This window comes from Mirounga angustirostris, unplaced genomic scaffold, assembly GCF_029215605.1.
Source record: "Mirounga angustirostris isolate CCGP_5_RB_7025 unplaced genomic scaffold, mMirAng1.0.hap1 SCAF_5, whole genome shotgun sequence".
NCBI lineage: Eukaryota > Metazoa > Chordata > Mammalia > Carnivora > Phocidae > Mirounga > Mirounga angustirostris.
This window is the reverse complement of record NW_026991713.1, coordinates 5,653,308-5,669,894: the sequence shown is the minus strand read 5'-3', so window position 1 is coordinate 5,669,894 and position 16,587 is coordinate 5,653,308. Positions and strand designations below refer to the sequence as shown.

General features: G+C 46.6%; 1 protein-coding gene across 1 annotated transcript in view; it reads right to left on the bottom strand.

The window, feature by feature from the left end:
* The window catches only part of EFCAB6 (EF-hand calcium binding domain 6), a 206,828-nt gene that overhangs the window by 44,823 nt on the left and 145,418 nt on the right, over positions 1 to 16,587 (bottom strand). The window contains exons 21-23 of the mRNA XM_045866745.2: positions 10,719 to 10,913; positions 6,630 to 6,785; positions 426 to 621 (exon numbers count right to left, since the gene is read on the bottom strand). Coding sequence (XP_045722701.2) covers positions 426 to 621; positions 6,630 to 6,785; positions 10,719 to 10,913 — 547 coding nt within the window. The remainder of the gene's footprint in view (positions 1 to 425; positions 622 to 6,629; positions 6,786 to 10,718; positions 10,914 to 16,587) is intronic.

The following is a 16,587-nucleotide window of genomic DNA, read 5'->3' as shown; positions in this document are numbered from 1 at the left end:
TGGCCTTTGCCATGAGTCTTGGTGCCATAGCTGGGTCCTGGCCAACCCTCCAAGGCCACCTCATGCGATGGACCCAGTGCTCACAGGATGTGTCGGTCCTCCTCACCTGAGGCCTGTCCTCTGTCCTCCCGGCCTGGAACCCCTTGCCCTCATTCCAGACACAGCACTTGCTAAACCCTGAGCACCTCTACATCAGAGAGCACGTGCTGGGCACAATCGTGGTAGCTTCCTGTAGAGCTATGGATACACATTTGTTCAAATGCACAAGCTGATTTGACTGACCCATCCGAGTCCTGATGCCCCATGAGAGTGAGGAGAGGCGCCAGGGTCCAGGGGGAGGGGAGGGCTGAGAGCCACTCTTCATGAATGGACATGAGCACCAGCACTTCAGTTTCTAGACTAAAAGTACTTTCAGTCTGTCATACCATTGACAAAGCCACGTCAGAGGAGGCAACAACTTCCTGGATGTTCTTGACAATGTCCTCTGGGTCCAGTGTTGAGAAATTGACTGGCGTGTTCTCCTCTTTTTCTTTTGGCTGAGGTCTTATTGGCTTGCTGCTTTCCACCGCTTTCAAGAAGTCAAGGTAATTGAAGGAGTTATCATGCCAGCTGATTCCCCAACTTGTCCGGAAAGAAAGAAAAGAATACATTAATTACCAAAAAAAAAAAAAAAAAAAAACCCCTATCGCATATTCTTTCAATAAATAGTTGCTGAGCAGAGAACAGTGAGCAGAATGTGAATAACGTGAAGACACTCTTCCCTGGCCTATAGGTTCACACATGCCAGTTAGCACCCACAGATACCGTCATACAACAGAGCGAGGTGAGGGATAGACGTGAGGGCTACCGGGGCCACAGACTGTCCTGCCCTGAGGCTCTGAGACTTGAAGGCTGGACAGTAGGGCTCAGGCTTCGGGGAGCGGATGATGGGAAGAGAAGGCCCGGCTAAGACACCTGATCCACTGACAGGGGCAAACGAAGGTGCCTCAGCAGAGACGTGAGGCTTGCAGAATGGTGGGAGGAGAGATACACCTGGCAACGGGGTCAGGGACGGTCTGGAGGCAAGGCTGGGGGGCGTGGGTGCTCGAGGCTGTGATCATCGCAACCTCAGCTCGTGAGTGCTGGGCTGAGAAACGGCAGTGGGATGTGAAAAGAAGGGAAATACGTCAAAGAGCGTGGAAAGGCACAAAGGAACTGAGGAAAATGGATGTCAGATTCCTTTTTGAGATTGGCAGAACTAAGTTGTCAAGCTGAAAGCACCCAAGAAATAGTTTTACAAAACCTATATGCTTAGTACTTTCTCAAAGAGGAATTCTGAGTGCACATCTCAATGAGGACACGCCATGTAGAAACAGAGGCTCCTTCCTGCCCTCAACTCCAACACAGAAGAAAATACCTTTAAAGTCTAGAAGAATATATTGTGAGAGAAAACCCCAAAGTTTCATGAGAACATAGAGCATATTTAAAGATGTAAGATAATTCAAAATAAAGTTTAACTGCATTCAAAGTTCCCATTTTTGTCACTTAAAGTCTCTGGGGATTACTGGCACTCTGACACCCAAACTTTCTATCAGCAGGGTGGAGTGCACATCAAAGAAGAACAGTGTGGAACGTTGGTAAGCCGGAGAGAGAAGTTTCTAGAGACTCAGATATCTGCTTCTAAAGAAAACAAGCCAAGAGCTGTGCTTTTCCAACCCACAGCTGCAGAGCGGCCTTCCATGGGCCCCACATCGCTGGCTCACATGACGGAGACATGGAGGAAAAGGCTAATCAACTCTATTTCATCAGCAGGATAAATTGCCAACTTGGTATTAAAATTTAGTAATAAAATCAAATGCATATGCTAATCGCAGTATTATTTAGAAAAGTCTATTTTGGATCTGGAAACGAATAATCTACATATAATTACAAATACCAGAGATGTTTATCATCAAGAGGTCTTTGAGAAGAAACAAGCAACCAAGCATTGGATCCTTATTAAGGTTTCAATTTGTAAAAAAGTTGATCACCCCCATTGAAAGGTGGACTACAGAAATCCCACAGTCTTTTTGTTGTTACTTAGAAAAGTACCAAGCCTAACTATGTTTTATAAGACTCTCCTACAATCATTTAGTTAATTATTTATCAGGTGCTGTTTTTCTATGATTTATTCATTGAATGCATATGAATTCTCATTCAGCTAGAAATACATTTAGTGAGAGGAGAACCTGTTTAAGGAAGAAGAGAACGTATAGGCATATTTGAGAAGGAAATGGTCCTTCTTTTCATTACACACACACACAACACACACACACGCGTGCGCACACCCCCCCCCCCCGGCACTGAACTTCTCTTGCTCAAACACAATGGAGTGACGGCTTCAACATTTTAAGGAAAAATGATTTTCACCCTAGGATTCTATGCTCAGACAAGCTAGCAATCTGCGTGAAGGAGATTAAATGATTTTTTCAGACAAAGAACTCAGAAAATTTATTTCCTGCCCGCCCTTTCTTAGAAAGTTACTTCAGGAAGTACTCCAGCAAAGTAAGAATGTAAATCAGCAATAAAAAGGTATGTGGTGTAGCAAACAGGGGATCCAATCCTGTTGGGAACAGTAGGGATAGACCTGGGACAGGACAATGGCTGGGGAGGGGCAGGCTGTAGGATGGGGGCACCTGGGGAAACCTGTCAGAATAGGAAGTGGGATGGAAGGCTGGGGAAAGCTGAAGGTTGACAATGTTGAATTTTACCTGAGCCCCGTGTTCCTAGAAAACAGCTCTTTATATTCCTGGAAACAGCTTACACAAAGAACCACCTTTCCCTGTACGACTTAGAAAAGATGCATGGACATCCAGGTGTGCCTACAAGACCGTGGACACAGAGGCTCAGGGATGGTGCCACTGGTAGAAAGCTACTTTTCATTTATGATCTGGGCACTGAACAGTATTTACATAGGCATAATTGTGAAATGCTGGTTAATGGTTTTGAGTTTCAGAATCAACCTATGAACCAAGCACAGAAGACCCGGTTGTGGCTCCAGGACAGAAGGTTACATGTAACTACCTTTTCCCCAGAGTAAAACTGTACCTGACTAAAGATGGGACATGGAAGGAGCAGAGAGACAGCGGTAGAAAGAGGACGGGGTGCTGACATGCATAGAACTTGGAAGTGTCACTCTGTCCTGACAAAGCTGAACGACCTGAAAACCAATAGCTTTTCTTGTCCGTTCAGAAAACTGACATCACAGGGCAAAACATCACCCCCAAATCTGGAAGGATCTGGGCAAATACAGAGAATTACAGCCAAGGTGTTCTTTCCTGGATTAAAAGCCTTGGGAGCCAGAAGCTGGAAGGAACACTTCAAGGGTCGCGTGAAAAACGGGTGGAGGCTGTTTATGGAATGGGTGCGGGTGAGAAACTTGTGGGGACCCGTCTACAGCTAGGAGTCATTGTGGGGTAAAAAAGAGAAGAACTGGATGCTCTATATCACTCATCATCAGGCAGGGACTGCAAAACAAAACCACAATGAGGTATCACCCTACACCTGTCTGAGTGGCTAAAATGAAAAACACAGGAACCACAGGGTTTGGCGAGGATGTGGAGGAAAAGGAACCCTCGTGCACTGTGGGTGGGAAGGCAAACTGGGGCAGCCACTGCGGAAAACAGTATGGAGGGTCCTCAAAAATTTAAAAATAGAACTACGCTGTGATCCAGTAATCATGCAACTGGGTATTTACCTGAAGGATACAGAAACACTAATTCAAAGGGATACATGCACCCTATGTTTATAGCAGCATCATCTACAAGAGCCAAACTATGGAAGGAGCCCAAGTGTCCACTGATAGGTGAATGGATAAAGAAGATGGGGTGTGTATATCTATCTATCTGTCTATCTTTGAATATTATTCAGCCATAAAAAAGAATGAAATCTTGACATTCTTTGGATCTGGAAACGAATAATCTACATATAATTACATGGAGGGAGCTAGAGAGTATTATGCTAAGTGAAATATGTCCATCAGAGAAAGACAAATGCTATATGATTTCACTCATAAGTGGAATTTAAGAAACAGAACAAATGAGCAAAGGAAAAGAGAGAGAGGGGGAGAGAGACAAACAAGAAACAGACTCTTAACTACAGAGAACACACTGCTGGTTCCCAGAGGGGAGACGGTGGAGGAATGGGTGAAATAGGTGATCGGGATTAAACAGTATGCTTATCATGATGAAAAAAAAACCCATAAAATAATTGTATCATCAAAGAAAGAAAAATAGAAGGACTGGTTAAGAGTCTGTGTGGGAAGCACTTGGACCCCATGCCCCTCCCAAATTCCAAGTGTCTGGGAAGCTGTCCCCCTCCCCCAGCACAAAACGGGAGCTCTGGAAACTGTGCTCTCTGGAGTCCGGGTTTCTGAACTAAAAAGCGGGTGTCCTAGTGCAAGACAGGGAGAGTTCTTAATGAAAAGAGGGATTAAGTGGAAGCTTGTGTATATCCTGACTTTACTAAAGAGTTTCCTATGGCTCCGTAACAAATGCCAGAGTAGTGGGTGGCTTAAAACACCACACATTTCTTCTCTTACACTTCTGGGGCACCACAAGTCAGAGATCAGTTTTATTGGGTCAAGATCGAGGTGTCGGCAGGACCGTGTTCCTTCCAGAGGCTATGGGAGAATCTGTTCTTTGCCTCTTCTGGCTTCTCGCGGCTGCTGGTGATCCTTGGCTTGTGGCCACACCACTCCAATTTCTCCTTCTGTGGTCACTTCTGGGTGAAACCTCTCCCCGACTCCCTTTTATAAGGACACGGAGATCTGAGGCCCACCCAGACAATCCAGGATCATCTCCCCATCTCAAGACCCTTAACTTAATCACATCTGCAAGGACTCATTTTTCCATATCACATAACATTCAAAGGTTCCAGGAATTAGGACCGGGATATCTTCAGAGGGGCATTATGCAGCTTGCCACACTGACCATTGAAACTTCCAGGCTTCTTCTCCCAGGCAGCTCCCAGAGTGTTGGCAGCAGGGCACCAGAGAATCTTTTCTGGTTGGGTTGCCAGATTTAGGAAAACAAACCAACAAAAACTTAGCGGGACACCCTGTTAAATTAGAATTTCAGGTAAACAAAATAATTTTAATATAAATTTATCCCAAATATTGCATGACACATAGTTAGACTGACTATATTATTGTTTATCTGAAATTCTAATTTAACTAGGCATCCCCATATGTTATGTGGTAACCCTAGTCTCTGGGAAATTTGACAGCCCAAAAGAAAAATGTTAAAGATCCTGACACTGGGGGTCCTCCAAGGACACTCTCTGTCAGGTTGCTCTACCACAGTAGTTCAGACTGAAAGTTCAAAGCCAAGTGAGTAAGCTCCACCTATCTGCCCAGATTCTAATTGGCTTCTTAGAATCTCACTCTTAAAATAAGCATATTTTTGAGGAGAGTGTCTAACATAGAAAATAGTAGAAAAAAGTGACACTGAGGAGAGATCCCTCAGGTGAAGAAAACTTTTTAAAAAATCTGTTGTTAATACCTTCAGAGAAATGAGATCTCGCACAAGAACACGGTGCTCTGAAAGAGGAACATTCTGAGAGCAAAAACAAGTTCTGGTCATTAGAAATATGATAAGTATGACAGCAGAAACAAAAATCCGAAAAGAAGGCTGAGAGCTAAAATTGAGGAAATCTTTCAGAAGGGGAAGCAGGAAGGAAAAGATGGATGATGGGAAAGATTTTAAAATATGAGGAAATATCCTATGTGGTTGAATATTCAGTAAAAATAAGAGTTTCACGAAGAACAGGAGAGGAAGTCCTTAATGAAGTAATCCAGAAAGTTTCACAGAATTAAAGAGTATGAAAAAGATGATCTGATGTGTCTGAACACTCCAGAAGAAGATTTTACGACTGGGGGCATGGTGGGGGTTTCATTGTGATAGTGAGTACACAGAAAACTATGCAAACAAACAAAAATCATTATTAATTCCAGGGAACCCAAAATGCTATGTAGGAAGGGAAAAGTGATTCATGAAATAGGTCACAACGTTATAAACCCCGAATACTGATCTACCCAAAACTGTGATGCAGCCACATGGGGGCCCATGGAGAAAAGTTTGTGGGTCCCCATGGAGAGATGGAGGCTGAGGGGGTGAGGCGGTTGGTGCTATGTGATCGGTGAAGGAAAGTTAAACCCACATCTTCCTGGTATGGAGTCAACAGACACTGCCTGAAAGTTACAAACCAGGAAGCAGCACATAGAAGCCCGTCACTTAGAACCACGAGTTAAGCACCAAACGGTACCCACGAAAGCGGCCGCTTTGTGGACCGTGGGGACGGGGAAATGCGGAGTAGCAGGGTGAAGGGGCTGCTGTCTTTACTGAGCCTCGTAGAACCATCTGACTCCCACCAAAGGGCATGAGTAACGTGGGGAGAGCAAAAACTAATGTTAGCGGAGAAGGATTATGCTGCTGAGAGCCATGGGGAAGAGAGACGTGCGCCCTCCTTGTGCTTTGGGTTGACTCCACGGAGGGAGGCCCGGATGTTACTTCACTGTTTGAATGGACAGAGAGGAAGAAGCGAAAGCCATTCATTTTCCATTTTCTAGTCCCGACTATGTGAGAAGCACCGTTAAGCCAGTGGAGGAAAACCTGTGTAGAAGATCGGTCAGCTCCTCTTCCTTAAGAGAACAGCCACACTCCTGCAGCACCTTCTGCATCCTGCCTATGGATATATAACCGTTTTTCCATCTGTCTAGTTTGGTGAGTGCTTTGCTGATATCTTGATAATGGTCCTTAAGCTTTTCCCTGAAAGAGAAGACATTTTAGACACCCTAAAACCAGGAAAACAAGTCATTTCTTTAAAGCAAGAGCTCCATGATTGTTCTAATGATGATTTGCTGGTTCATCAAAGAACTAATTTTGAAGATGTTTTGCAGCCTTGGTGTAATGCTTACATTAAAAGGTATTCTGGAAAAAATAATAGGTCTGTATTGTTGTCATGTTATTGTTATTATCATTAGCAAAACTGTGTTAGAGAAATTACTTTTTTTTTTTTTTACTAGAATTGGTACTTTAAAGATAGAACAAGGAATTAAGACCTACAGTGATATTACAGACATGTGAAATACACCTTGATTCTCCCAGTGAAAACCCATGGAGCACCTACTACGTGCCAGCTACCACTCTGGGTGTTGGGATGCATCTAGGGGTTCAAACAGGCATCCCTAGAAGAACTTACATCCTCATGGGGCGAGGCTGACGTGAGACAGAAGGGGTCAGCGCAGTACATCAGTAGAGACTGGAGAGTGGGGCTGAGAAGACCCACAGTGGGAGCGGGGCTGCAATTCCCATGGGGAGGTGCAGGTGGGCCCCACTGGGAAGGCAGCACTTGAGTAGAGATGTGTTACCCCCAAATAGCTCTCCTGGGCCCCAGGACAGCCAGCGCCAACACCTTAAGGCAGAGGTGCAGGAGCTCGGGGAGTGAGGAAGGTGGACAAGCTCTCAGTGTTAGCCGGGGAGAAGGGGTGCCCTGGGACCCCTGGCTTTTTATCAGATATTGTGTTGTTAAGAAACACAGCCACTGTTTGTGGGCATCAACTGGCAAACCAGGAGCTGTGCTGTCTTCATGTTCTCTCCCACTGATGCTTCTTAACAACCCTGCAAGGGAGGTGGGAAACTATAGCCCCACTTTATAGATGTGGAACGAGGGTGCCCAGAACCACGGTGGAGTCAGGGCCTGACCGGGCCTGCCTCTCGCAGGGACAGAGGAGCATCCAGCTGCAGCTTCTGCTAGAGGGCTGTTTTCCTTGCAGAACATGTTCAAGTTTCTATAAATCCATTTTTTAAGGAAAATTCTTCCCTGACCAAAAAAAATATATTGTTATGAGACTAAAAAAGTGTGGAAATCTTTAGGGATGGACCATCTTGCACCTGACTTTGGTGGACTGATGATAAACTCCATGACCTTGGCTCACCCAGGTCTCTAAAAAGAGAGATCTCCTTCCTACTGCCCTGAGCAACATGCTTGTCTGGCGGGCTTAGACTAGGACTTGGCTGTGGGGTTCTTATTCAGGGAAGAGAATGTGCTATAAATTCCAAACACAGAATCTTTGCTGTAATTGTCTACCACCTCAGAAATGTATTTGCGGAGAGAACAGTTCCTTGAGCATGCCTAGGAGAAAGAATCCAAAGGAACAGAACAGTCCAGAAGAGAGGAAGTTGAGTGGGAGCACAGAGGTCGGGGGGGGGGGTGGTGGCGCCGACTTGGAAGCCACGTGGGCCATCCACCCCCTTCCCTCCTTGGCCTCCACTGTGGAGCTGGCCGACTAAGCATTTGAGCAACTGACACAAATGAGTTGCATTAACTGTTCTGCAAATGTATACCAACAGGAGCAACATTTTGGATTCCTTTACAGGTGTATGCTGAATTCAGTCCCATGTTACAAATGACTACTCATCATCACAACTATTATATTCCACTTAATCCTTCAAAATGAAAGCAAATGAAGGTATAAAAAAATCGAAACATTTTTTGAGATACATATTTTTAGAAAATTGAGGCATTCAGCATTTCTTGGATTGGTTTCTAGGCAGTAATTATTTCCCTTGCAGAGTGAATGTGTGCACAGAGTAAATGAGGGTTTGGAGCATCGATCGTGCCATGCCGAACAGAAACGGTGGGAGCCGACCCTCAGGGACGAGCTGCTGCTGCCCTGGGCCCGTGTCTGGTTCCTGGTCTGGACAGTGAGTCAGTCCGAAGAGGGCACTGTCATGGCCAGTGGACGGCCACAGAGCCCTGCCCGACACAGCCTTGCTGGGCCGGGCTTCACCGGTTTTGCTGGTATACCCCCCAATCTGCATCCCGGAACAGGCCAGGGCTAATGGGGCTAGTTCATCAATGCTGCTCTGGTTCCAAATCTTCAACTCAGACTTGGGCAAAAAAGAGGACGGCACGGAAAATAAATGTGAGTTTTAAAAAAAGGATTCTTAATTTTCAAAATGTATTTGGGGCACTCCAAACAAAATAAATTCTCTTAGATTTAAGAGGCAAATATAAATTTTGGTCACTTTACATGAACCTGACTCTTGTCTTTTTCATCAGAGGAGGGAGATCCTGTTTACTTGCCAATTTTACAATTCGACATCTTTGAGAAAATGGAAGTTGGTCAGGCATTTTTGTGAAATCAGGCTTGTCCTCTTTGGTAAGAAAGTGTGATTGTGGCAAGGAGGACAGGGTGAGTGTGGATCGGTTAACTAAGCTTGGTGATCTGAGATGCACGGTCTGGTGGCTCGCAGTTGGCACGGTAAACAGAAACATGGGAAGGGAACGAATGTGCCGAGAGTGTGCGGAGGATGTGAGATTTCTCTCAGAGCCTCATTACTCACAAGTGGCAGGAGGGAAGACACGAGTGGGTAATGAGGCCAGCCCTGTCTGGTAAAGATAAATTCCACTTTTTCATTAGTTTTATGGCGTATTTCATTTATACCAATCTTGCACCTATTTTTACTTTAAATCTCACAAACTCAATTCTCTTCCCTCAGGCTTTATAACTCAGTAACTTGGACATAATTCAGGGGTGTGTTTGAACTGCTTTTCTCTTAAACCCCATTGAGCCATTACATTTCTTCCCTGTGTCCTTGGGAGTTCTTATTTCCTTTGCGGATACTTTAATAACAACTCATTCGCTCATTCAGGTGCCATTTGAGGTGGTGAGGACGGACAGCTGAAGTGACAGACCGGACATGGACAGAAACACGGAGGAGAGCATCATGGGGCTAAGGCAGAGCTGTGGAGTGAGGATGGAGTCCTAGCCTTGGCGAGTGCTGGCGGTGACCATCAGGACCTAGTACTGATCGAGAACTTCTGTCCCATTGCTTTATGGTTATATTGAATGCAGCAACATTTTCTCCTGTGTTATAAATTTTTTAAATAGGACATTAGGAATTAGTTTTAAACTTTGGAAGTCGTCGTGTAAGGTCCCACCATCCAAATCCAACACATCACCTTTTGCACAGCATCTTCTGGTCCCTGCGGACAGGCATCCACTTTTGACATAGTTCCAATCACAATACACATACTGGTTAAAATGTCACTTCCCGTTAGCCCTTGATCACAAACATTTTCCACAGTCTTTGTGATGCTAACTGAATAGGCATATACTTTTTCATGTTCCTTGGGGCCACACTTTATAAGGCAGCTGCCCCTTTTAGTTGTTGTTGAAGATATAGTGCAAATCGTACCTTCCAGCCGCTTAACTGTTGGCTTCTACTACATTATTTCTTTGAGGTTTAGTCCTCAAAGTACTGAGTTAAGGAATAGGTCTGTTGGTTTGTTCATTTATTCAACAGAGGTTTGCGGGGTGCCCACGAGGTGTCTGCACTGTTCTGCACTGCGTGAAGACAGGCATGTCCTTCTGGAACTTGCCTTCTAGTTGGGTGAGGGGCGGGGCCCAGGGTGTAGGTTAGTAAACACTTAAATGGTCTCAAGGGTGACCTACAAAATAGGAATGGTGTGAGACTGTCACTGGATAAGGGGGGGGTGTTTGGCTCATGGCCTTTTAGCTCCTTTATACTCCGTGATCTGGTGCCCATTTCTAGAATCTACAGCAGAAAAAGAGTATTATAATTTCATGACAACTTTGCCAGCACTGGGAGGGACCACTTTAAAACCACTTTTGCCACAAGGGCATGTGACGAACAGGTGGCCAGCTCGCGGACCCACGATACTTACACACTTACCTGACTGGCGCGGCCCTATCTGTGCTCTGCTCCAGCTGCTTGACCTCCTCTTGCATCTGCTGGGGCTTCGTGAAATGACCCATGAAGTTGAAGTAATCCTCCGTGTAGGGCCGATGAATGTCTGCTGAGTAGTTAATCCCCAATTTCTGTAAAAATTCTTGGTAAGTTATGTGTCCTCTTCCCTCCGTGTCATAGCTTTGAAAACAAACAAACAAGACTGTCATCAGTAGCCACCATGGTGTGTGAGCTGGAAATGCAGACTCTGCTCTCTGACAGCACCCAGACCTGATCTGAATCTGCATTTGACAAGATCCTCAGGCAAGGAGCCATAGGCTCATCAAAGTTGGAAACCTGCTGCTCTCATCCACAGAATGGTCACACCTCCTGAGAGGTGATCTTGGTCCCCAGGAAAGAGCAACCAAATTCATTCACTTGTCATTCTGTTAGAAAACAGTTGTGACCACAGAAAATTAAAATCAAGCCTGCCATTCATTCAACAGGGTTTTTTTTTTTTAATTGAGCACCTACATGTAAGGGGAACTATGCTAAGGTTTAGAAAAAGTCCTTCAAAAACATATTCAATCTTAAAACTTAAATAAATGAATGCCATTTGATTCAAATCCCCCACTTCCCCTTTGAAGAGATGCCAATTATATACAACCAGTGAGCGAGACCAGTGAGGAAAACAAGATAAGAATTATGCTATGTACCTTTTATGTCGTTTTCTATTATTGAGATGTTTCTGAATTATAATTCATTTAAAAAGGCATAATGGAGGGTTTTTATCTCCCAGCATTATTCAAATAGAATAGAATTACTTCAATAAAAAATTTTAAGGCAAATTGCCAATTTTCTTTAAAGAAAAAAAAGCATTTATTTTTACCGAAAGATCTTGGTCCTCGTCTGACTGATAAAAATGGCATTTGCGGATGTGATTTTTCTCAGATGAACTCCCAGTTACAAGGACCAAGACTATATTTAAACAATGTTGTGGGCATAATCCTCTAGCAGGCTGTTTGGACGTTTGTCTGACTGAGCATGAGTGCAGGCAGCTTTCCTGTGTGTGGCCGAGCTTCCCTCTGCTCGTTAACTGACAAGACGTGGAAAAATCTGCAGGATCCCACGCTTGCTCACCTCCAACACACAGACACCTTTGCGACTGTTTCGGTTGAGCAGCGATGAAGAGAACGTATTTATTTCCCCGAATTTCTTGTCCTCGAGGGGTGGGGTGGGGGGAGGAGGCCGAGGGGTAGGAATTTTAGGCAAACCCTTCATGCACTTGTGCTAAAACCCACAGAGCATCCCGGGAGCTGGCATGCCATCCGTCCTTCCCCAAGGCCAAATGGGCCATTCCCTGAAGTGCCTACAGAACTGGGGGGGGCCCTCCCTCTCCCCCATTTGTCGTTTCTGTGCCCCACACTTCTGCTTCGTGTCTGACTTCCACCTGCCCTATCGGCATCCAGACCCATTGCGATCAGGTACTCTATCTTACAAGGTAAGGAGAGTCCCCTTCTGTGACTCCGAGGTAGCACAGGGTGGAGAACTAACTCCAAGTCAAATAGACGCTCACTCGCCCTGAGACCCTGGCAAGGCCCTCGGCCACTCTGGGGCTCTGGTCCCTCCTCTGTGAGCCCCTGAAGGCCTTCCTAGACCCAACGTCTCAGGTCAGTGCCTTACTGCTGCTCTCCATATATTTATGAAACCATTTGAGGCCTTTCCAGGTGTCTGTTATTAGTGCAGCCTTGGTACTTGCAACACCCCCCGCCCCCGGCCAAATACCATTCTACCTGTATTCAGTGAATTTGCTTTCTAAAACAAAACCAAGTGACACACCCACAAAAGAGGGCCCGTGGGGTCTCTGGCTGCCAAGGCATGTGCTGTGGTTTGGGCAGGGCTATGATGCTCCAGGCCGCACAGGGGCCTCTAGCAAGTAGCTCTTCCTGCTGCTGGTGATAAGACTCTAGCTGTGGAAAGGGTAGTTTATTTTCCATCAATGTCCCAAGGAAGGGGAAGGAAGGGAAGCTCCCCAAGGCTCCCCGTTCCTATAGGAGGGCTCCGGAAAGAATGGTGTGGAGACCAGTCACTGACCAATGACTCCTCTCTCTTCCTAAGTCAAAAGTGCTGTATTTTCACTTTCGCCTGGATTTCTCCGGGGCCATGGTGAGGATCGGCGGGTAAATGCCCCCTGGGTCTTAGACCAGGGCCTGGCACCCAGTGAGTGCATGCTGGTGCTTGCTGCCGCTGTTCACCACCCAAAGGCTGAACCATACCTTTAGAACGCGCCTTCTTTCCCCGCTAGATGGCAAGTTTGTTGAGGGGCAACCACAAGCAACCACGCCGTGTTATCCTTACAAACAAACTCCCAGCGCCTGGCCACAGGCCTCGCAAAGCTTGGTTATCAATATTTGTCGGCTGAGCTACTGCCTGCGAAGGACACGTGTTCCTAAGGAAGCGCCACCATCCTGGCGTGTTGTGCACAGAGATTACTGACAACAAACTCTAAATCATGACACTTGAACTGAATGAAAAGACACTTCTTAATTACCTCATTAATAAAGATCATAAACATTCCATTCTCATCGCAAAGGAATAGAAGACCAGATTGCACAATTGCAACTAAAATATTGTTATGAATGTGAATAATAAGAGAGTTAATTCAGCTTACATAACCTCACCCTTCATTATATAATCCTTTGTGTAACATTTAAAAAAAATCAACTTGCCTATAAAGGTTGAATTTTAAAATGGCTCGGCAACAGATGTGCCAGGAAAAATGTGCACATAAACAGAGGACCCATAAAAGCTTGCATTTGCATGTGGCAATGGCCGCTAATTTATGATATAATCCGATTACTCTGCCCAATTATTGTGCATACAGCAACTCAGTTGTACACACAATTTGAATACGTTCACATCGATTGCTTTGCTTCGCTCAGTCTCAGTCCTTTATGCTCAGTTCAGGCACTTGATTCTTATGTCAGTGGCAGCCCCACCTTCTAGCACCTCTGACCCCAGACTTAGAGGGTCTGGGGTCAGCCCCACTGACGACCCAGGCCAGGCAGCAGAGGTAGACGTGACAACTTATGCAGCTTGGGACGTACAGAATCTTCTCAGGGGTCACCAGGGAGGGCGGTCTGATGGCTAACATCATCACCCTTCAGGGTGGTGTTCCCCTGCCCGAGTTGGTCATGGCCACTGGGCACGGTCAGCAAGTCCTGGTGGTGTCACAGGTTTGAGGGCCGTCCAGGTCCATGATCCCTCCCTGGTGCTCCCCAGTGAGGGGTGGTCTGGCCTTGGATAAAGCCAGGCCGGCAGGGGAAACGCACTCCTTCAAAGACCACCCACTGAAGTGCCTGACGACTTGGATCACGAAAAGTTCTCTATGTTGAGCTAGGAGCCCACCTGGCCAGTCATCCCCAAGCACTTCCAAAACTCCCTCCCAGCTACCGTGTCCTGTTCGGTCTCCTCTTTCCTAACCTAAAGACCTTGCTCATTGGACCCCTTTAATTCCTTTCCCTGCTCCGGGCTATCCTTGTCCTGCTGTCCCACAGCAGGGTGCCCAGCAGGCTCTTGCCAGGTGCCGCCATGGCTGGGCCGATGCAGATAACCAAGCTTCCTGGTAACTTAGAGTCAGGGCTTCTTCCCATGAGCAGGTGCGTTTGGCAAAGGTACCTTGCGTAGTCTTTTCTTTTTGTGTTGGAAGACCAAGATACAACTTACCTACCATATCAAGAAATGTGCAAAAATTGGGCATCAACGATCCCCCCAAAGCCTTCTATCAAGTCCACTTATCAGCTGGCTTTATACAACTAATCCGATACTGTTAATTCGGAGACTTGCCTCCCTGTGCTAGCCTTCTGGGTATGTTTCTAATGCATTGTCTTCATAGTTTTTCAGCAAAGTCTGTTTTAAATCCAAAATAGTCGAATTCTGTCTGATGAAATGAGGCTACAGAAGGTGTTCCACATGCTGAGCAAGTCCCTGAGAAGTGCCTCCCACAGTGGGCCCCCTGGTGCTGGTGGTCCCCGAGCCAGACAGGCTCTGGGTCTCAGGCTCTGTTGTGATGGGCAGTGTCCTTCCTCTCCTGTCCCAGACTTCCCCCTCCTCCGGGCCTCTGCTTACTGGGAAGCCCTTCCTCCTTAATAAAATGACTGTTTATTAAGACTCAGCTCAGGCCTCCTATCCCCCTGGGGGGGCAGTGTCCCCTCCCTGAACACCCGCACAGCTCCCACCACCCGCAACATTGTGTTCCGTGCTTACCCTCCCCGCCGAGCTGTGAGCAGCCTGAGAGTGGGGGCTGTCTCTGGAACCCCAGCGTCCAGCACGAGGCCTGCAACTTAGAAAGTTTCAAAGAATTCCTGCTTCGTGATCACTCAGATGAATGAAGAAATGAATGAATCCACTTCTATCTTGTAATTCATTCTTAGCAATCTCTCCAAAACCACGCCAAACACCCTGCTCCTGAAATCTCATCCTCACAGATCCTGATTTGGCTTCAGTGAGCAGGTTCCCTTTCACACCAGCCTCCTTCAGGCTGGAACATTTTGTTCCTTTAATCCTTGATAAGCCAGCCTACATCCCGGCTCACTTCACACAACGAAGATTGGGTCCTCCCCGATCTGTCCAGTCCCTGTGCAGTTAGTGGGGGCCGCAGGCGGGAGGGTGTCACTTTGGGGCTGAAGCCCACCCAAGCCCGTGTGATCCTACAGCTCTGCAGACACCCCCACAGGGCTCAATGAAGCCACAGCTGGAGGCTGGCCAGCTCCCCAAACCACCACTTGGAAGAGAACCGCCCAAAAGAGCTGATAAACATGCTGTAGACACTGGGTGAGTGAGAAATAAAATATCGCTGTGCTAAGCCACTGAGATGTGGGGGTGAATTCATTAATTTGCTTCCACAGCATTGACTAGACCCTCCAGACTAATCTGAGGCTCTAAAATAGTGCACTTCACAGGTGCTTAATAAAGTGCTTAATAAAAATTGAGTGAATAATGGATGCTATTTTTTTTTCTCGTCTACATTCTATATTGTACTCTAGGTTTTAATTGTGTATTTTTGAAAGGGCAGAATGTTATTGGTCTACTCACTTCCACTTATCTATTTTGGGGGGCTTTCCTATTCTTTTTTTTTTTTTTTAAAGATTTATTTATTTATTTGAGAAAGCGAGAATGAGAGAGAGAGTACATGAGAGGGGGGAGGGTTAGAGGGAGAAGCAGGCTCCTCGCTGAGCAGGGAGCCCGATGCGGGACTCGATCCAGGGACTCCAGGATCATGACCTGAGCTGAAGGCAGTCGCTCAACCAACTGAGCCACCCAGGCGCCCGTGGGCTTTCCTATTCTGACAAGCGACCCCCTCAGCTGGCAGTGTGTCACATGGGTCCCAGTCGTCCCCGATTTCCCCGTGTCCCTGGGCGGAGAACGCCCCCCCTATGGTTAGGGCGACTGAAGGAGGCTCCTGGTGCGTGGACAGCCCCCGGCTGGCCAGCACCTTCTCGCCGGCTCAGCGCCTCCTGCTCTGCAGTGCAGGGGTGGATGTGGGGCGTGGAGCAGGGCGGGGCACCTGCCTTTGCCAGCAAACACGGAGTGGACAACTAGCTGAGATCATGGGAACACACAGAGAATGGGTGGGAAAGCCTCACCACCAGGTCACCATTTATCATGTCTGCTGAGTAGGTCACGGGTGCTTTGTTGTTGTCTTTTCTTTCCCTTTATGCTTTTCTGGATTTTCTGAGACTTTTATTTATTTATTTATTTGACAGAGACACAGCGAGAGCAGGAACACAAGCAGAGGGAATGGGAGAGGGAGAAGCAGGCTTCCTGCCGAGCAGGGAGCCCGATGTGGGGCTCGATCCCAGGACCCTGGGATCAT